Raw genomic sequence first — 16,188 nt, forward strand, 5'->3', positions numbered from 1 at the left:
TTGCTACAGGCAGAGCCCTTCTAAAATTCAGCTCTACCGTGGGCTCCATGTCCTGGGAAAGCCATCTCATCTCTGCTCTCCCATGTATTGCGCTGCAGTCAGTGGTGAAACTGTGATAACCACGGCATTCTCATGTGTGTGGTGGAGCAGCTCCCTGTCAAAGCAAGGCTCCGGCAGCTTTGCCCTTTGATCAGCTCAGCAGCATGGGTCAGGAGAGCTGAGTGTGAAGGTTTCCTTGCCTTTTGTTCTGCAGAATTAGCGGAGTTAATCAGAGTGACAGCGACTTCTGCCTCAGCACAGAAGAAAGGTCACTGGCTCAGGCTGGATGCATGACTGTTTTCCGGCCGGTTGGAAAACATCACCATGAAAGCTCTTAACATACACGCTGCTGGCACGGAAGCTCTCCTGGGATCAGCGGGGGTTGCAAAAGCCACAGTGGGAGCTCTCCCCAGCAGCCAAGCCATGGTCTCGCTTTCTTCATGTCTTTTAACCATAACCTCGCCACGCTCCAGAGTGGAGGGAGGCCGGCTGGGCCCGGGCTAAGATGGCAGACGGGGTGCTGAGCGCTGGCGTGAACCTGGAGGCCTCCCAGGCTATTGCCGCCATCCAGGCGCCACGCTCCAGCATGAAAAGGGTCTTTGACTGCCGGAAGGATGGCATGCGGAACAAGGAGACGCTGGAGGGATGCGAGAAGGGCTTCATGGCCGCCTTCCAGGAGAGCCTGCACTCCGTCAGCCGTGAGCTGGAGTGTCTGAGCAGTCCAGTTGGTGAACTGTCCAAGAACCGTCCCTTGCACAACAGTGGACTGTTGAGCCTAGATCCTGTTCAGGACAAAAGACCTCTTTACAGCGAACTTCTTCAAGCCTACAAACGGTCAAATAAGTTGCAGTACCATGCAGGGCTAGCAGCTGGCCTTTTGAGCCAGCAGTCTTTGAGACGGTCAGCCAACCAGATGGGAGTATCTGCAAAACGCAGACCAAAAGCCCAGGCAACAACTCTCATCTCACCTCCTCAATATGTCGATGATGTGATCAGTCGCATTGATAGGATGTTCCCTGAAAGGACTATCCAGCTATCCCGGCCAAACGGGACCAATGCTTCTAGTTACCCTAGGAAAAGTGCTAAAACCGATAGTGGTGATGTGGAGCCTCTTCATTGACCCGACAATAGTAAAAGGCTACAATGAAAATGTCTATACCGAAGATGGCAAGCTTGACATATGGTCCAAATCCAACGATCAGGTTTTTCAGAAGGTGATGGATCATGCGACCACTGCTCTATTGCCCTGCCAGCTGCCTTGGATGCCCAATGTCATAGTCAGGTCTTTCATGACCTGGTTAAGAAGTTACATAAAGCTGTTCCAGGCTCCATGCCAGCGCTGCAGGAAGTTCCTGCAGGATGGCCTGCCGCCTGTGTGGAAGGATTTCCAAACACTTGAAGCTTTTCATGACACTTGCAGGCAATAGTAGCACAGCCCAGCAGTTGGCACGTGTGCAGAGAACAATGTCGGGCTGGAAAGAGAGCTGATGGTTTAATTGCTGGTTCTATTTCTGGCCTTTTCACCCTGTACTAAATGTTGGGGTTGCATTAATACATTAATATACGGCACGGCAGATGTGGGTCTATTGTATTTTGGAGAAGAGGGTAAAAATCTGTGTGTGATTGCTTGATGCTTCTCAGCTGAAATGGTGTATCTGGGGAGATCTGATATCAATGATCTTTATCCTAAATGTTATGGAAAATATCTGTGTACAGTTTGTGTTTTGAAACAGAATTTGCAATGTTGAAGTCTTTTATAAGCTTTAAATAAATTTTGTATTCCAGAAAAAAACAAAACAAAAAACACAAGTGGTGTCCCTCAGGGGTCAGTCTTAGGACCGGTGCTCTTCAACATCTTTATCAATGACAGACGATGGAATCGAGTGACACCAAGATGACACCAAGCTGAGTGGTGCAGTTGATACAACAGAGGGAAGGGATGCCATCCAAAGGGACCTGGACAGGCTGGAGAAGTGGGCCCGTGAGAACCTCATGAGGTTCAACAAGGCCAAGTGCAAGGTGTTGCACTTGGGCTGGGGCAATCCCAGGTATTTATATAGACGGGGTGAAGAAGAACTCGAGAGCAGCCCTGCGTAGAAGGACTTGGGGGTCCTGCTGGACGAGAAGCTGGACATGAGCCAGCAGTGCGCGCCTGCAGCCCGGAAGGCCAACTGCGTCCTGGGCTGCATAAAAAAGGGGTGGCCAGCAGGGAGAGGGAGGTGATTGTCCCCCTCTACTCTGCTCTTGTGAGACCCCACCTGGAATATTGCGTGCAGGCCTGGGGCCCCCAGCACAAGAAGGATGTGGAACTCTTGGAACAGGTCCAGAGGAGGGCCACTAAGATGATCAGAGGGCTGGAGCACCTCTCCAATGAAGAAAGGTTGAGGGACCTGGGCTTGTTTAGCTTGGAGAAGAGAAGGCTCTGGGGAGACCTCATTGTGGCCTTCCAGTACTTGAAGCGTATAAACAGCAGGGGGAACGCCTGTTTACGTGTGTTGATAGTGATAGGACAAGGGGGAATGGTTTTAAACTAAGATGGGAGATTTAGGTTAGCTATTAAGAGGAAGTTTTTCACTCAGCACTCAAGAGGGTGGTGAGGCACTGGCACAGGTTGCCCAGAGAGGTTGTGGATGCCCCATCCCTGGAGGCATTCAAGGCCAGGCTGGATGAGGCTCTGGGCAGCCTGCTCTAGTGGTTGGCAACCCTGCCCAGAGCAGGCGGGTTGAAACTAGATGATCTTTAAGGTCCTTTTCAACCCAGGCCATTCTATTCTGTTCTATGAAGCTGTCACAGTAGCAGTGGCTCTCAGCAGAAGTGCTAACTGCAACCTCCATGTCCACAATGTGACTGCTTACCTTTCTCAGATCCCAATTACAAGTGCTTGACTGTTCCCAATGCATTTGCTGTGGACATCCACTCGTGATTAATTAGTGGAATCTTTCTATCAAAGATATTAGCACCCTTGACAGCTAGCCCTAATTTTAGTAGTTTTGTCTGCAGTGCTTATTGTCTCATTTACCCCTGGTCCTAATTAAATGCATCTGAATATCTGCAGAGGGAGCTCTTATGATCTGTCTGTGGGTCTAATTAAAACAGCCTGGATATCCATGACATTGGTGCCTGTCAAGCCTGTCACCAGGAGGTGACGCCCACATTGGAAGTGGCTGAAGAAGGTATAGGAGTCGTTGTTGCTGAGGAAGGCCTCCGCATCGAGGCCTTCCTGGAACGCCTCGTCCACCAGCTCCGGGCTGCAGAAGGCCCCTGCCGCTCCTGTCGGCCCGTCCTGCCCGTCCGTCCCCCCGCTGAGGAAGATGATCTCGTACCTCCCCAGGGGGCTGCTGGCCTCAGCGCCCTGTGTCCTGCGCAGCCCCAGCCCCACTCGCAGGGCCAGCTCCTGGTTCCTTCCTCCCTTCCCGGTTCCTTGAAGCTGAACCGTGGTTTCTCCGCCCGCAAGGATGCAGACTGGTTTTTCAGGCCCTAATCCTCGGAGGGCCTGCAGAAACTCAGCCAGGTTCAAGCCCGGGATATCTAGCTCTGCTGCCAGCTGCAGAAGATTCCCCCTCACCTCGTTGCCCAGAGGCCCTTCTCCGAGGCCAGCGAAGCCCAGGCAGAGCAGCCGGATCAGCTGGCAGTACAGCGCAGCAACGTGGCCGATGTCCCCGCAGACTGCTGCGCTCAGAATCAGGGCCACATAGCCCAGGCCCTCAGCCTGGCGTTTGGCCTCATCCAAAGCCAGCGTGTTTGATCCAATGATGACGTTGCAAACGTGGGAGTAGTCTTCTGGAGCAGTGCGTGTGGTGGGAGAGCTGGAGAGGACTGTTTCCACTGACTTGGGCAGGCTGTGCAGCAGGTTGTATTTGGCCAGTATCTGAAGGCAGTCCTGGACACTGTGGGAGCTGGCAGCGGTGGGCCCACTCGCTATGATGTCCAGAGGGTCGCCAATCACGTCAGAAAGGATGAGGCTCACCACCTACCAGGAGCAATGCCAGAGGATTATTGTGGCAGGCAGAGGCAGGTGACCATGCCAGAGTCGTGGCATAAGCACTACTCTGAGTTACACTTGTGCTATCCCCATCTCAAAGCAGCTAGAAACAGGCAGATTTTGGCCCATTTTTGTTTTAAAGTCCCGTGAGAGTCACCTTGCCCCCCCTGAACGCAAAGACCTACAGTGTCTTTTGATGCTGGACCATCATGTTAGAAAACAGCCGGCTCTTAGGCTGATAACCTAGTGCAGGCTGAGCCTACATGCCAGTGATGGCACACACTGAAAGCAGCCCCTGGGTGAGCTAAGGGTCAGAGCTGGCCTGAAAGCGCCGTGGGAGTCAGCACAGCAATGCACCAGCACATCATAAACTGCTGCTGGGGGAGGGCTGGGGACTGCTGAGTGGTGTGATGGGATGGCCAGGTCTGAATTCCCCTCCTTACACCCATCTCCCTGAGAGTTTGGATCCTCAGTGAAATCTGAAGCACAGTTCCAAAACAACACACATATGTTGTTCACTCAGTGAGGAAAAAAGCCCTGGGACTTGATTAAACCACTGTTTGAAGGCAGACGGGTGATCTCTGCACAAGCAGAGGCTTACCCCTGTTACCTGTGCGGGATATGCGAGCCGGGCCAGCCCTCCACCCTTCAGCAAGGACAGAGTCTTCCGGACAGTGTTCAGCTCCTGTATGGCAGCTCCTCTGGAAGCCAGCATCTTTGTCAGTTTCTCTTTCTCTTCGAGGAGGATGGGAGGGATGGGAGCAGGCAGTAGGGCTGAACCACCCCCTAGAATGCAGAAGAGATAGCGGGGATTGAGCACGTTTTCCATCAGGACATGAGTAAAGCTGGGTTGCCCGACACCTAAGCAGGAGCAACCTTTCCATTTCCCTTAGCAGTCAGTGGGGGGAAGGCAGAGCTGGTTGGGGAACTATGCTAGCACCTCTGGAAAATGAAGTCTTCTTCACCAACAGGATTGAATCATGGCAGCCTTGCACTGTCTGCAGTCAGCTACACTTTACATGGGCAGTATAAACCTCACTGGAACATGGTACCGCACATCTGCAGCGCGGTGGGGAATGCAGAGAGGGGCCAGTAATTACCATCCCCACTACATCAGACTACTAGTGGGTTGCCACGCTGATTTTCAAGGGCTACTTGGATGGGTGAGTGGGGACCACAGGCTTCAGGACTCACATGGTGCTCAGCATTAAGCACGCGGAGACACTGCCTGCTTTGCTGGTTCCATTTATTCAAGACGGTTTATAAAAACACCAGCTATGGCTGCAGCAAGATAAGAAACTACCCCTGAAACTGCACTCATCTAGGCCTGGGAGGAAAGAAAAGGGGGACAGAATAACAAGATAAAGCACACCCAGGGTGACAGTGTTATCGATGGGAATTCTGACAGTGCAACTGATACAGGTGGGCATTGGAAATGCAGAAAAGAAGGCAAGAAAAAAAGACTAGAATGGAGAAGTGAAATGGATGGAAAATACAGAATAGAAAAGAGCAAGATCTGAACAGGGAGTGAACATGCACAAAAGTACAACTGAAAGCTACCGTCAAAAGGCAAAACCTGCTCAGAGGTTTGAGACAAATCAGCATCAATAAAACATGATGAGCAAGAAAAACAAATGCAAATGCCTGTGTTTCAGTCAATAGCCAGGGATCTAGCTGAGAGGCAGGAGCAGTTGGGGACCGGCTGCTGTGTGGGAGTGCACGTGCACAGGGAGCTGCAGCCACGGGTAGATCCTGTGCAGGCTCCCTGAAGGGCTGAGGAGGCTCTTGGAGATGCTGGTAGCCAGAGGACAGGAGGAAACCCAAGGGAATTCCCAGCAAGCACAGCTAGATGCCAGCCACTTGGGTGTTTGCCTGGCGGCACTGCGCTCCCTGCACTAGATCGTGCTCCAGCATCCACAAAGCAAATAGTGAAAATTACCAAGCAGAGACCAAGGGGTTTCAACAGAGCTGCTCCAAGGCCCTGCTTGCTTTTGCCCTGATTCACCCAGCTGAGCTCAGGCTGTGGCAATGTTCTTCCCCACACAGTCCCCGGTCTGGGGACAGCCTGGCCCAATGCTCCAGGCCTGGGAGCGTTTCCCTGGATGTGGTCAGGGCTGCCCCTGCGAGGTGTGCGGCTCCCTCAGGGGCTTCATTTCCACTGCCCACAGTAAGAGTCCGGGGAAACAGCAAAGCCCTAGGGAGGCTAGTCCCGAACTTCAGCTTACGGACTCACATCCCTACACAAATTCGGAGCTTGTGAATCAACCGAGCACTGATTCTCCCAAGCCTGCACCTGCAGCTGTAAGGAGCGGGCAGGAAGAAAGTGCCATCCTTGCCAAAAGGTGAGGGCAGCTGACAAGCTGTGTGCCACCGTCTCACAGCAGTGGGCCCAGCCCGCACAGCTCAGCCTCTCCCCAGTGCTGGGAGGCAGCCCGTCCACTGCAGCAGCTGGCAGCCCCCTGCTCTCCCCTGCTGCGTTCCTGGAGAAAAGTTTGTGGGAGAAGGGAGAGGAAAAATCACTGCAAAGGCCGGCACAGCACAGCAGTCCCCTGCTGCACAGCCGCATGCGGGCATGCATCTGGAGGGACTACAGCAGCAACAAGGGCCTTCAGCAGGGCCCGTTCCCTGGGATCCCCACCTGAGATGAGCACAAGGAGCAGGTCGTCTGCTGTCAGGCCCTCAGCCAGCTCCTGAATGGCACCTGCTCCCCTCAGAGCCTCTGGGTCAGGGAGGTTGTTCTTTGCACCTTCGATGACCTGGATTCTGCTGTGCGGCTTCAGCAGCATCTCCCTGGAGGGGTAAGGAAGGCAATCACACCGCTGACACGAGCACCCACACAGGCAGCCAGGCTGTCACCTGGCAGGGAGACAGGCCTGGTGCACCAGAGGGAAACGGCAAGTGACCAGGACAAAGAGGTGGCCTTTGCTGTGCCTCTCTTCCCAGGGTTGGGGAGGCAGCGCAGTCAATGCAAAAGACTGTCACTGGTGCCACTGGGACGTGATGGAGCAATGGAGGTTGAAGGTCAGGGCGTGGTGGACAGGGCGGGCAACAGAGCAAGGGCAGATGGAAAGGATTCAGAGGGTTCACAGCAACATCCCCCAGAGGACAAACCTGGCAGTTTACCCCCACCCAAACTGCCCAGTCATAGGCTCCCTTACTGCATTCCCGCTCGCTGCAGGCTCTCCTGGATGCCTAGTGGCACACTGACGATCCCCCGAATGAGGTGGTCCCCCAGGATCTCTTCTGCTGCTGCTGCCATCCCCAGCACAGCCTTGCCAAAACCCACCAAGTACAGGTTCCTCTTCACTGGAAAGGCCCGGCCCTTCACTACCAGCTGAGGGCACCCATCTCCCTCGAGCTTCACAGCCCTCTTCAGCATCGGAGCCGGCCGGACGGTGCCCACCGCACTGCGGAAGAGGGACAGCGCGTGCTCGCGAAGGGACATGCTGCCTAGGGTGGCCGGGCCGAGCTGCTCGGCGGGGTGGGCTTGCACACACTTTGCCGACGCCGACGAGGCCTCAGGAGCTCAGGCAGACAGCACCCTCCAGCCTGCAAGGGAAGGCACTTTGTTCACTAGGAAGAGACAGGGCTGTTACCGGGAGAGCAAGGAAGCCAAATTGTGACCCTTGGAACGCTAGCTCCTGTTTCCTCCTATGATTACGGTGCTCTATCAGCTGCATTTTCCAACTTCTCCCCAGGCAGGAGGGACAGAAGGACAGTGTCACATTCAAACTACCTGTCAGCTCGTGGTTCCCCCGCAATCTCATCGCCTCCCACAGGGAAGGTGAGCCCTGCCAGACAGCTTCTCTGTCATTGTAAATTTGCCACTGGCAAGCCATCATTTCAATTTGCTCAGTGTTTGACACTTTTCCAAACCATGGAAGCTGCCCTCTGTCCCGGAGAGAGCAGGGCATCCGAGTGGAACAGCTTTTCACTACATAAACGCCTTTCCATGTGCTAGCCAAATGCTGACCTCATTCTATGGCTGTGCATTGCCCCATTTTCCCCCACAGTACCACGTACAGACTTTGGAGAATCAAAACCAAAAACAACGTGCTTGTTGGCTGCCTGATCCCTTGCTGCTGGTGGCCACAGAAAGACCAGTAATGAGGTTTCCCCACCAAACAGCAAATTAACACAGGGCTTCATTCTCCTTTATTTTTCAGCCCTCTCATTATGCATTAAAGTCGTATTTAGAGATCAGGTAGGACTTTGGATCCAGGCAAAGTTCCCAGCTGGATCTGTGAAAGTCCATTTGAGCTAGTCTCCACTAAGTATTAGAATTACATGCAGCAGATATGAGCATGGACTGAAGAATCTCAACTGCTCAAGGGCAAACGCTCACCCAGACAGAGGAAAGGCAGCCCCTGCCAGCGTGCACGTGTCTGTTCCCTCACAGTACTTCTTCCCTCCATTAACTGGCAGCAAGCTCGTTGCTGGTTTCTCAGAACCAAAGACCCTTGCGATCTGCATCTCACTAGCTCGTGGCAATTATGGTGCAGGCAATTAGGGAAGGGTGCCAGGAGGCTGAGGCAGCCCTGGCAACACGCTTAATCACAGAACCATTCAAATTACCTGCCAGTTAATTCTCTCTCTACTAAAAGGATATGTTTCAGTACAAGGCCAGTGTCTGGCTCCTCTTCTGTAAGAACACACAAGTTCAGAGGTCTCTTTGTCCTAACGCACCCCTAGCACTGACAGGTGTTAATCATTAAGCCAACAAGCTTTCCAACAGCTCCTCTGGGTCTAAATCAGCCTTTGCTGCAAAGACAGAGGACAGACCCAAAGGCTCTGTGAAAAACTCCACCCAAGCACCTTCTCAGGCAATGAAACTTGGGCACACTCTGAAATCCATTGGACAAAGGACTCGCAGACAAAGCCATAGTATGGTGAATCATAGGTTTGCTGGAGAAAAAAAGGAAAAAAGATTCAGTGCTTAGGAGAAACATGTTTTAAAGGTAAAACCCAGGGCAGATAAGCTACCTATCTAAGCTCCCCTTAGATACTGCTCCAGACTGTCTCTTCAATCATGAGAAGAGATGGAAAAGAGAAGGTGTACTGACCACTTTGTTACTAGGTTCCTAAATCTCATGGCAGCTGGTGCTCTAAGCAGTTTAAACCACTGAGCCTCAGCCATCTCACAATGATGGCCTGAATAACCGTGCTAATACCAGTGAAGTGAACCATGCACCTCTCAGGAACCGAGATTGGCATCTCCTTTCCCAGGAGGTCTCTAATTCACCTGGCAGGCAGCACAGTGCAATCAGAGAAAGGTGTTACAAAACAAGAGGTGCATCGTGCTCCAGGTCGCCTTGTCCGAGTTGTGATACAGGGTTTACAGAGAAGGATACAAAAAAGGCCTAAATAGAGCCAGGCAAGTTTAAGAAAATAAAACCCCAAAGCTTTTAACAGGCTCTGTCTCTGCCTTGATGTTTCTGTGCATGACTGACCCTGAAGACCAGGGGAATTGAGTACAACCAGACCTGCAACTGCAGATCCTGTCACATGCACCCTCCTGGCGGCTCCTCTCAGCTCCAGCTCCAGACATGACACAGCAGGCGTGAGTCGTTTAAAAGCAATCCTCTCCTACTGGAGATGAAAAAATAAATGCCAGCTTAATTCATCTAGCACTTGTGTGCATACTGCTAATGCTTGCTCTGGTCTGGAAAGCATTTCACTACAATAGCAGGCATGTAATCTGTTTTCTGCACTCTGAACTCAGCTTATAATTTAACCATCAAGGTCTGATCCAGATTCTGCTGAAGTCAGTGCATGTCTTTCCATTGCTTCGGAAGATTTTAAGGCACACCGTCACTGATACCGACCTCAGTGCACAGGTGTAAAAGCAGAATAAATCCGGTGCAAATCTCCTTGCATTTAGGGGTTATCCAACCTTACACCAATGCAACGGAGAGCTGAATTTGGCACAGACCCATCAGCTTTGGAGGTCTCCGTGTGTAATTCTGCTCCCTGTCAGCTCTGATTAGACACACAGGCTCACTGGAGGCTCCCCTTGGAATGGGGGTGCAACTAATGATGTCACAAATCCATTTTTATGTAATTTATTTATACAGTCTCAGGCACCAGGTACTAAATGTCATCAGGGAACAGCTATAAATCAGAGCTATGAAATCCAGTGTAGCTATTAAAAAAATAAAAACTCCTACTCATTTTACCAGGGCTTTTTTTAACAAGATCAAGAGAACTGAATATCACCCCACACCCAGGGAGAGACAGCATAGGAAAGAAAAATAATCTAAGTGGCAGCTCTCAGATTACCTCCATGGATGGAGGGTACAGAAATGGTGTAACTGCCAGTTACTGCTACTACTCCCCTTCCCACTGCTGGCTGAGAGGAATCTGGGCTGGAAAAAGGGGCTTATGATATGACCTACATTGCTTCATGTAGTAACCTCCATTTCGCAGTTTCTCAGGGAAATCACATAGGGATGCACTAGCCCTCTTCTCTCTGTATATACAGTCACGCTATGGGCACTAGCGGGGCTGAGGTTTTGCCTTCCCTTTGTCCCTGCATGGGACATTTTTGGGATTGTGGTATATTTAGAAAGCCTTTTAGAAAGTTTTCCAGAAGTTTGCACTAATCTTAGGAGGAAAATGATGTTGAGAATTACTCGTTACAAAGAGAGCTGGCAGACTGGAAGGGGCTTAGATCAATCCCCTCTGAATGAAAACTTCCTCAGCTTTCCTTGGTGAATAATGTTCACCATCAACATACTTGTTTGCATGCACTACCATTATAAGCTTTTTCTTCATAGGACTCCTCCTAAGTCTGCAGAAACTTCCACTGGTAACTCTTACCACAAAAAGCAGCAAAACCCTAGCTCCTCATTTTCACCTTCTCTGGGAGAGGAGCTGGACTGTGATAAAACACAGGCAAAACACTCGTTTGCATTACCTTTCATTAACTTTTTAATTAAAGCAATTCTGCAGGCTAGGAGCCGAAGTCAGGAGACAGAAACAATCCAGCACCAGGGGCAGACACGTGGCAAGCTGCCAGGTAAATTGGATGGTGGCATGAGACCAAAAGCATGGGCACAGAGGGGAACAGTCTAAGCCATAAGCTTGGAGTCACACTGGGGAGGAAAAGAGTTCACAAACGAGCTGCCTATGCAGTGAGAAAAATGAGCCAGTGCCAGCCTTCATGGCAGGTATTTGAAAGGTGGGAAAATATTCCCTTCTAGGGACTAGTCTGCCATCACTGAGCAGAGCTGAATTATTCTGGGTGCTATGGTCAGAGGTTTGTTTAACGGTTTGCGTCACAGGCTTGGGGTTTTCTTAAAGCCGGGGCAATTGGGCTTGCTGCAGGCTGATTCAGCCACACATCCCCAGTTTCACATGCTGCAAGATGTGAAGATGCTGTATATTAACGCTCTGGGACATATGATTTAATTGAGATCTTCAGCATTCTAAGGTAGTTTATTTCTAATGTCATCAGGACTTCCATGGTTTTCCTTTGGTGTGGCAATGATTGGTGGTTGTCCCACCGCGTACCAAGTTGACTCCAAAAGCCCTGAGGGGATTGGAAAAAAATCTGAGATGGCACTAGATCAAACCCCAATTGCTTGAGGATAATTTTGAGCTCAAGCTGTAAAAGACAGATTACATCTTTGTTACTGTAGCAAACTACCAGATACAGCAAGTTTTAAGGATGTCTCTTGCTACTCGTTTTACTTGCTACATGACTTTCTTCTGGCCTCTTGGTATGTAAATTACCGTTAGACTCACCGAGGCTTACCGCTTCCATTTTTCATGCACTACCGTGGGAGTTTACCTGTGAAGTACAGCACAGTGTACTGCGTGCACAGACTTCACTGCGTTCAACTCCCATGTCCCCACTGACTGACACATCTTCTCTATCATTTGATATATCAAATTTAATTTGCCTGCTGAGCCCTGCTCAAACTCAAACTTGCTGTTCCAGATGGTCCCAAAAGCATCACAAGAAAATTTTCTAGGAGATGCACTGAACCCAGGAGGAAAACAAAGCAGTGAAGGTTTGTTCCAAGTGACTATTTGGGGAGGATTAGATGGGGGATTTTTCAAGACTAATCTCTTTAAATGAAAATTTCAGAATTTGATTAATTTTTTAATCTGCACATGGATTTGCATAAAATTACCGTGCTGCCTCATTCACACTTTGTAAAAGGGAACATGTCTAGGATGGACCAGCTGCTCACCGGTCTGCTACAAAGAGTCCAGTACACAAGTAGGTGTGCAGGGATGGGGTGTAGAGTCCTTTTGCCCCTACTCACCATGGTGCTCCTTCAGGGTTCACTGGGAAAGAGGAAGATGGTGGACGAAAGACGTGCAATGAGACCAGACAGCTGCACGGAAAGTTTGCTAGGCAGGCAGGGGAGAAAGTAAGAAGGAGTCTGAGCACCTTTGTATCAAGAATATGCTGAGCTCTGGGGAAAAACCCAGGACTCCTGATTTCCAATATACATTTTTCTGTATGTTTCTTGGAAAAGAAATATGGTGCTCTTATGACTGATTTACTCACCAGGAAAAGTGTCAACAGGGTTTCTTTGCCTTTGATGAGGAATGTAGCCTAAGGCCAAACACAGAGAAGTAAGTGTTCTGCTCAGCATTTTATACATATAGATCAGTATCATTAGTAAAAAAATTAACTATGTTTGACATATGCATCGTACTAGTTTTTCTAGGTCACACTCCCTTCACTCCCTACATACCTTTTGGAAATGTTTCTCCCTTGCACTGGGGATTGTATGGAAGAAAAATTTTTCACTAAAAAAATCCTTCTGTAGCTCGATGCAGAACAGTCCTGCCCTGAAGCCAAGTCCATGCCAAGTCTACTTCCTTTCATGCTGCAATTTCTCAAACTCCCTATTCTGAGTCAACTCACAATCACAGTTGAGAGCCATTTAAAACATGGGGAAGGATCATAGTATTCTAGAGAAGAAAAAAAGTTGCCAGCCTTGAGGCCTGAAATGATTGAAAAGGGTCAAAATTCAGTACTGCAAAATACAAGGTCACAGTCTTTGGGATTAACAGCAAAAAATTATGAGCTCCTTAGGTGGAAGTAACATGAGGAGGAAGAGCCAGGAGTATTAATCAGTCAGGATGACAATTACAGCTGCCCTCTAGGCTGAGACGACAGGCTATGGGGAAAGTGGAAAGCAGCAGATGTGATCTACCTTGACTTCAGTGAGGCTTTTGACACCACACTCATTAGCAAGCTGAAGAAGTTTGGGCTGGGTAAACACCCTGTTATGCTGGCTGAAAAACAGCTTGGCCACTGGGCTCAGAGCGCAGACATCAGTGATTCTCTGTCCAGATGACAGCCGGTAATGAACAGGGAAGACCTGGATCTCTATTGGGGTTTGTGTCGCCCCATTGCTTCATTAGTAACCTGAGGGCACTAAGTATTTAGTAATTAGAATTAATTATATATTCTATGTATTATATATGTATATATATATATATATATTATACATATAAAACTACAATTAATTAGTTAGCTGGAGGCACAGTTACCGAAGAGTGCCTCTTCAGTAACTTTGTGGCTGACTCTAATTTAGGGAAAGCGCTGACATACTGAAGAGTGGAAACACCTTCCAGAGGCACCATGATGATAAACTTTAGGTCAGGGCCAACAGAAACCTCATGATGCTCAACAAGAAGTATGAGGTTTTGCTGCTGGGGCAGGATCTCTGTGTATCAGGGCAGGCTGAGAACCAGCTTAGAAGCAACCTGACAGCAGCTACAACTACCTGAAAGGTAGTTATGAAGACAGCAGAGATGAAACCTTCTTGGTAGTGGCAGGAAGTATTAAACGGCCACAATTTGCGACTCAGGATGTTCACGCTGGTTGTGAGCAAAATGTTCTTTATAGTGACCATAGCACAGCTCTGGATCAGCCTGCCCAGAGGAGCTGTGGTCTCCGAGCTAGGAGTCTTTCAGGATTTGGCTAGACAAAGCCACGGTCAAGCTAGCCTTGCGTTGGTGATTGTCTGGCACTGAGCCGGAGGATGGAGCAGGCAGCTCCAGAGGTCCCTTCCACCAACACTTCTGAGATTACATACAATCTCAGAAGATAATCTCAGAGATAACAGCAGGGACTTCAGAGCATCACGTTTAGCTTCAAGAGCCCATAAAGAGATGCCAAATTGTGGGACACAAGTTCTCTACACAGGCCTTCAGTCATAACTGTCACCCACTGAGAATCATCACTCCCAGCAGAGTCCAACAAAAATTTATTCACCTGAGTAGCACTGTTTCCAGAAACATCTCTAGGAAATTAACATCCACTCATCTGAGCAAATGCAAGCGTGGGACTGTTTGTATTGTGCAGGTTACAGTGGTACCTAATATAGAAATGCATAGGTAGAATGACTGCATTTGATCAATATTACTCAAGCAGCAATTAAGCCTTTTTTCTATTAACTAGTTTTGCAAGGGCATCATCCATACTTCCTACCTAATGTGACATTTTGCTAGGAGATCCAATTATCCTGCCAGATAAATTCCAGCTCCGTATAAACTGACAAACTAAGCTCCAATGATTGGGAAGAAAGGCAGAAGAAAGAATAAAAAGGGAGTGACAAAATATCAAATCAACAACCCACGGTGTTATACAACTCTAAAACTTGGCTAAGTATTGTAGGTGTTTTGAAGTAAATTGTCTTATGATGGTATTGGTGAGTCATCTTCTGGGCCCACATGAGATAATCCAGGCTTTCATCATGCAATTTACAGTGTGCAAGAGGCATGCTGTTCTGAACTTCTCTAAAATCTTTCATTACATTAAAATCGATCGTAGGTTTCGAACTGACCTGTAATGAAGTGGCTGACCCCGAGACCCTCTGAAGTAATGAATGTGTCTTCTGTTGGGTCTCCCTAAGCTCCAGTGTTAAAATCTCGCGTCGATTCCTGAAAAAAGCTCAGTGAATCATTCTGACAGGCCAATCAGATCGCAATATGAAGGGGTGAACCAGGCTAGATGTCAAAACCTGTAATGGTGAGCTGTAGGAAACAAGTGGTAAGAGCAAGTTATCTCAGAAAAGACTTTTATTTCACTGACTAAATCACATATGCACGGAAAATAATTGAACGTGTTTGAATGACATGCGAACAGCCCTCTGACAACAGGTCCCAGACTTACTGTTGTTTGTCCACAAGAGGGCAATATTATTCTAAAGCAAACTGTTCTGGAGACTGCGGAAGGAAAATGCAGTTACCATTTATGAAATGATTGGGGCTTTGGCGGTGTTTTTTTCGTTCTTGTTGTTTGTTCTTTTTGTTTGTTTGTTTGTTGTGGTTTGAGTCTAAGTTTCTTGGGGACTGAAACAACAAAAGACCTGGTTTTCTTCTAAAATACCAGGGTGCTGGAAATCTTCGCAGTGGTTGGAGATTCTCACCACTATTCTCACCACTATATTCTCACCCCAGGAATAACTCTTTAAGGCATGAGAAGTATAAAAACATGAACAGAACCTGGTAGCAAGATCTATGACGGATAAAAGCAACCCCAAGGTACCTGTACCAGAACACCTACCTCAAAACCCAGGATGTCTTTCGTGGAGGTTTTTGTGTTTGTCACTCATAAGACCAGGGTGCCACAGCACTTGTATTGCTGCAAAGGCCAGTTTGTGGCGGAATTAAAAATACCGAGAAATTAAAGCGTAATAATAAAACTGAAGATAAATTTTTAAAAACGAAATCTATCATGTTTCAACGACGGGTCTACAGCAGGGATGTAAAGAAGAGAAACTGCTCTCGGAGGGGAATTCAGGAGGCACCCCCCACGCCAAGGCACGGCGCCCTCAGCCCACACCAACCCCGACCCCGTTAGGGCCAGGACCCCTGAGGAAAACCGCCCCGCGCCTCTCTGAGCCCCCCAAGCCCCACTTCTCCGCTGATTTCCCCCCACACACACACACGCACACTCGAGCCCCGCGCCGTGAGCTTCGCCTCACGTTTGCGGAGCGCCCGGAGGGGGCCGTGAGGGGGCCGTGAGGGGGCCCCCGCCGGCTGACAGCCGCGTCCCGCCCGCCACTCTCAAAATGGCCGCCCCCCCCCCCCCCCCCCCCCCCCCCACAGCCCGGTGCCCTTCTCAATCCCAGCGGGCTGTGCGCGCGCCCCGCCGTTCTCCCCCAGGGTGCCCCGCGCGCCGCCCCTCCCGCAGG

At 49.6% G+C, this 16,188-nt stretch overlaps 2 protein-coding genes across 6 annotated transcripts; one reads left to right on the forward strand and one right to left on the reverse strand.

Annotated features, from left to right (window-relative positions):
• The first annotated feature begins 544 nt into the window (after positions 1-544).
• LOC121075749 (mediator of RNA polymerase II transcription subunit 27-like) lies at positions 545-1,466 on the forward strand. Its single transcript, XM_040569309.1, is given in 2 exon segments — positions 545-1,092; positions 1,094-1,466. Coding segments are annotated over 2 exon segments (921 nt in total).
• Positions 1,467-2,254: 788 nt separating this feature from the next.
• Positions 2,255-16,177, reverse strand: GLYCTK (glycerate kinase). 5 transcript variants are annotated; one of them, XM_040569301.1, is made up of 9 exons: positions 15,979-16,177; positions 15,558-15,635; positions 14,836-15,025; positions 12,543-12,590; positions 9,505-9,610; positions 7,180-7,570; positions 6,660-6,811; positions 4,632-4,807; positions 2,255-4,009 (listed from the first exon to the last, which is right to left on the reverse strand). In XM_040569301.1, exons 6-9 carry the CDS (start codon positions 7,464-7,466, stop codon positions 3,104-3,106), a joined length of 1,521 nt encoding a protein of 506 aa, XP_040425235.1. In that variant the 5' UTR covers positions 7,467-7,570; positions 9,505-9,610; positions 12,543-12,590; positions 14,836-15,025; positions 15,558-15,635; positions 15,979-16,177; the 3' UTR covers positions 2,255-3,103. The 5 variants fall into 5 exon arrangements, with proteins under 5 accessions (XP_040425235.1, XP_040425239.1, XP_040425238.1 ...); XM_040569305.1 differs by having other exon boundaries at positions 7,180-7,428; positions 7,519-7,570; positions 15,558-16,057; XM_040569304.1 differs by adding an exon at positions 12,295-12,382 and having other exon boundaries at positions 15,558-16,057.
• Between the last annotated feature and the right edge of the window lie 11 nt (positions 16,178-16,188).

This window comes from Cygnus olor, chromosome 10, assembly GCF_009769625.2.
Source record: "Cygnus olor isolate bCygOlo1 chromosome 10, bCygOlo1.pri.v2, whole genome shotgun sequence".
Classification (NCBI taxonomy): domain Eukaryota; kingdom Metazoa; phylum Chordata; class Aves; order Anseriformes; family Anatidae; genus Cygnus; species Cygnus olor.

Coding starts and splice junctions, on each gene's coding strand:
- GLYCTK (XM_040569301.1), bottom strand. CDS start 7,466: ATGTCCCTTCGCGAGCACGCGCTGTCCCTCTTCCGCAGTGCGGTGGGC. Junction 6,812..7,179: donor CTGCAGCGAGCGGGAATGCA/GTAAGGGAGCCT, acceptor TTACCCCTCCAG/GGAGATGCTGCTGAAGCCGC. Junction 4,808..6,659: donor GCTCCTTGTGCTCATCTCAG/GTGGGGATCCCA, acceptor TCTGCATTCTAG/GGGGTGGTTCAGCCCTACTG.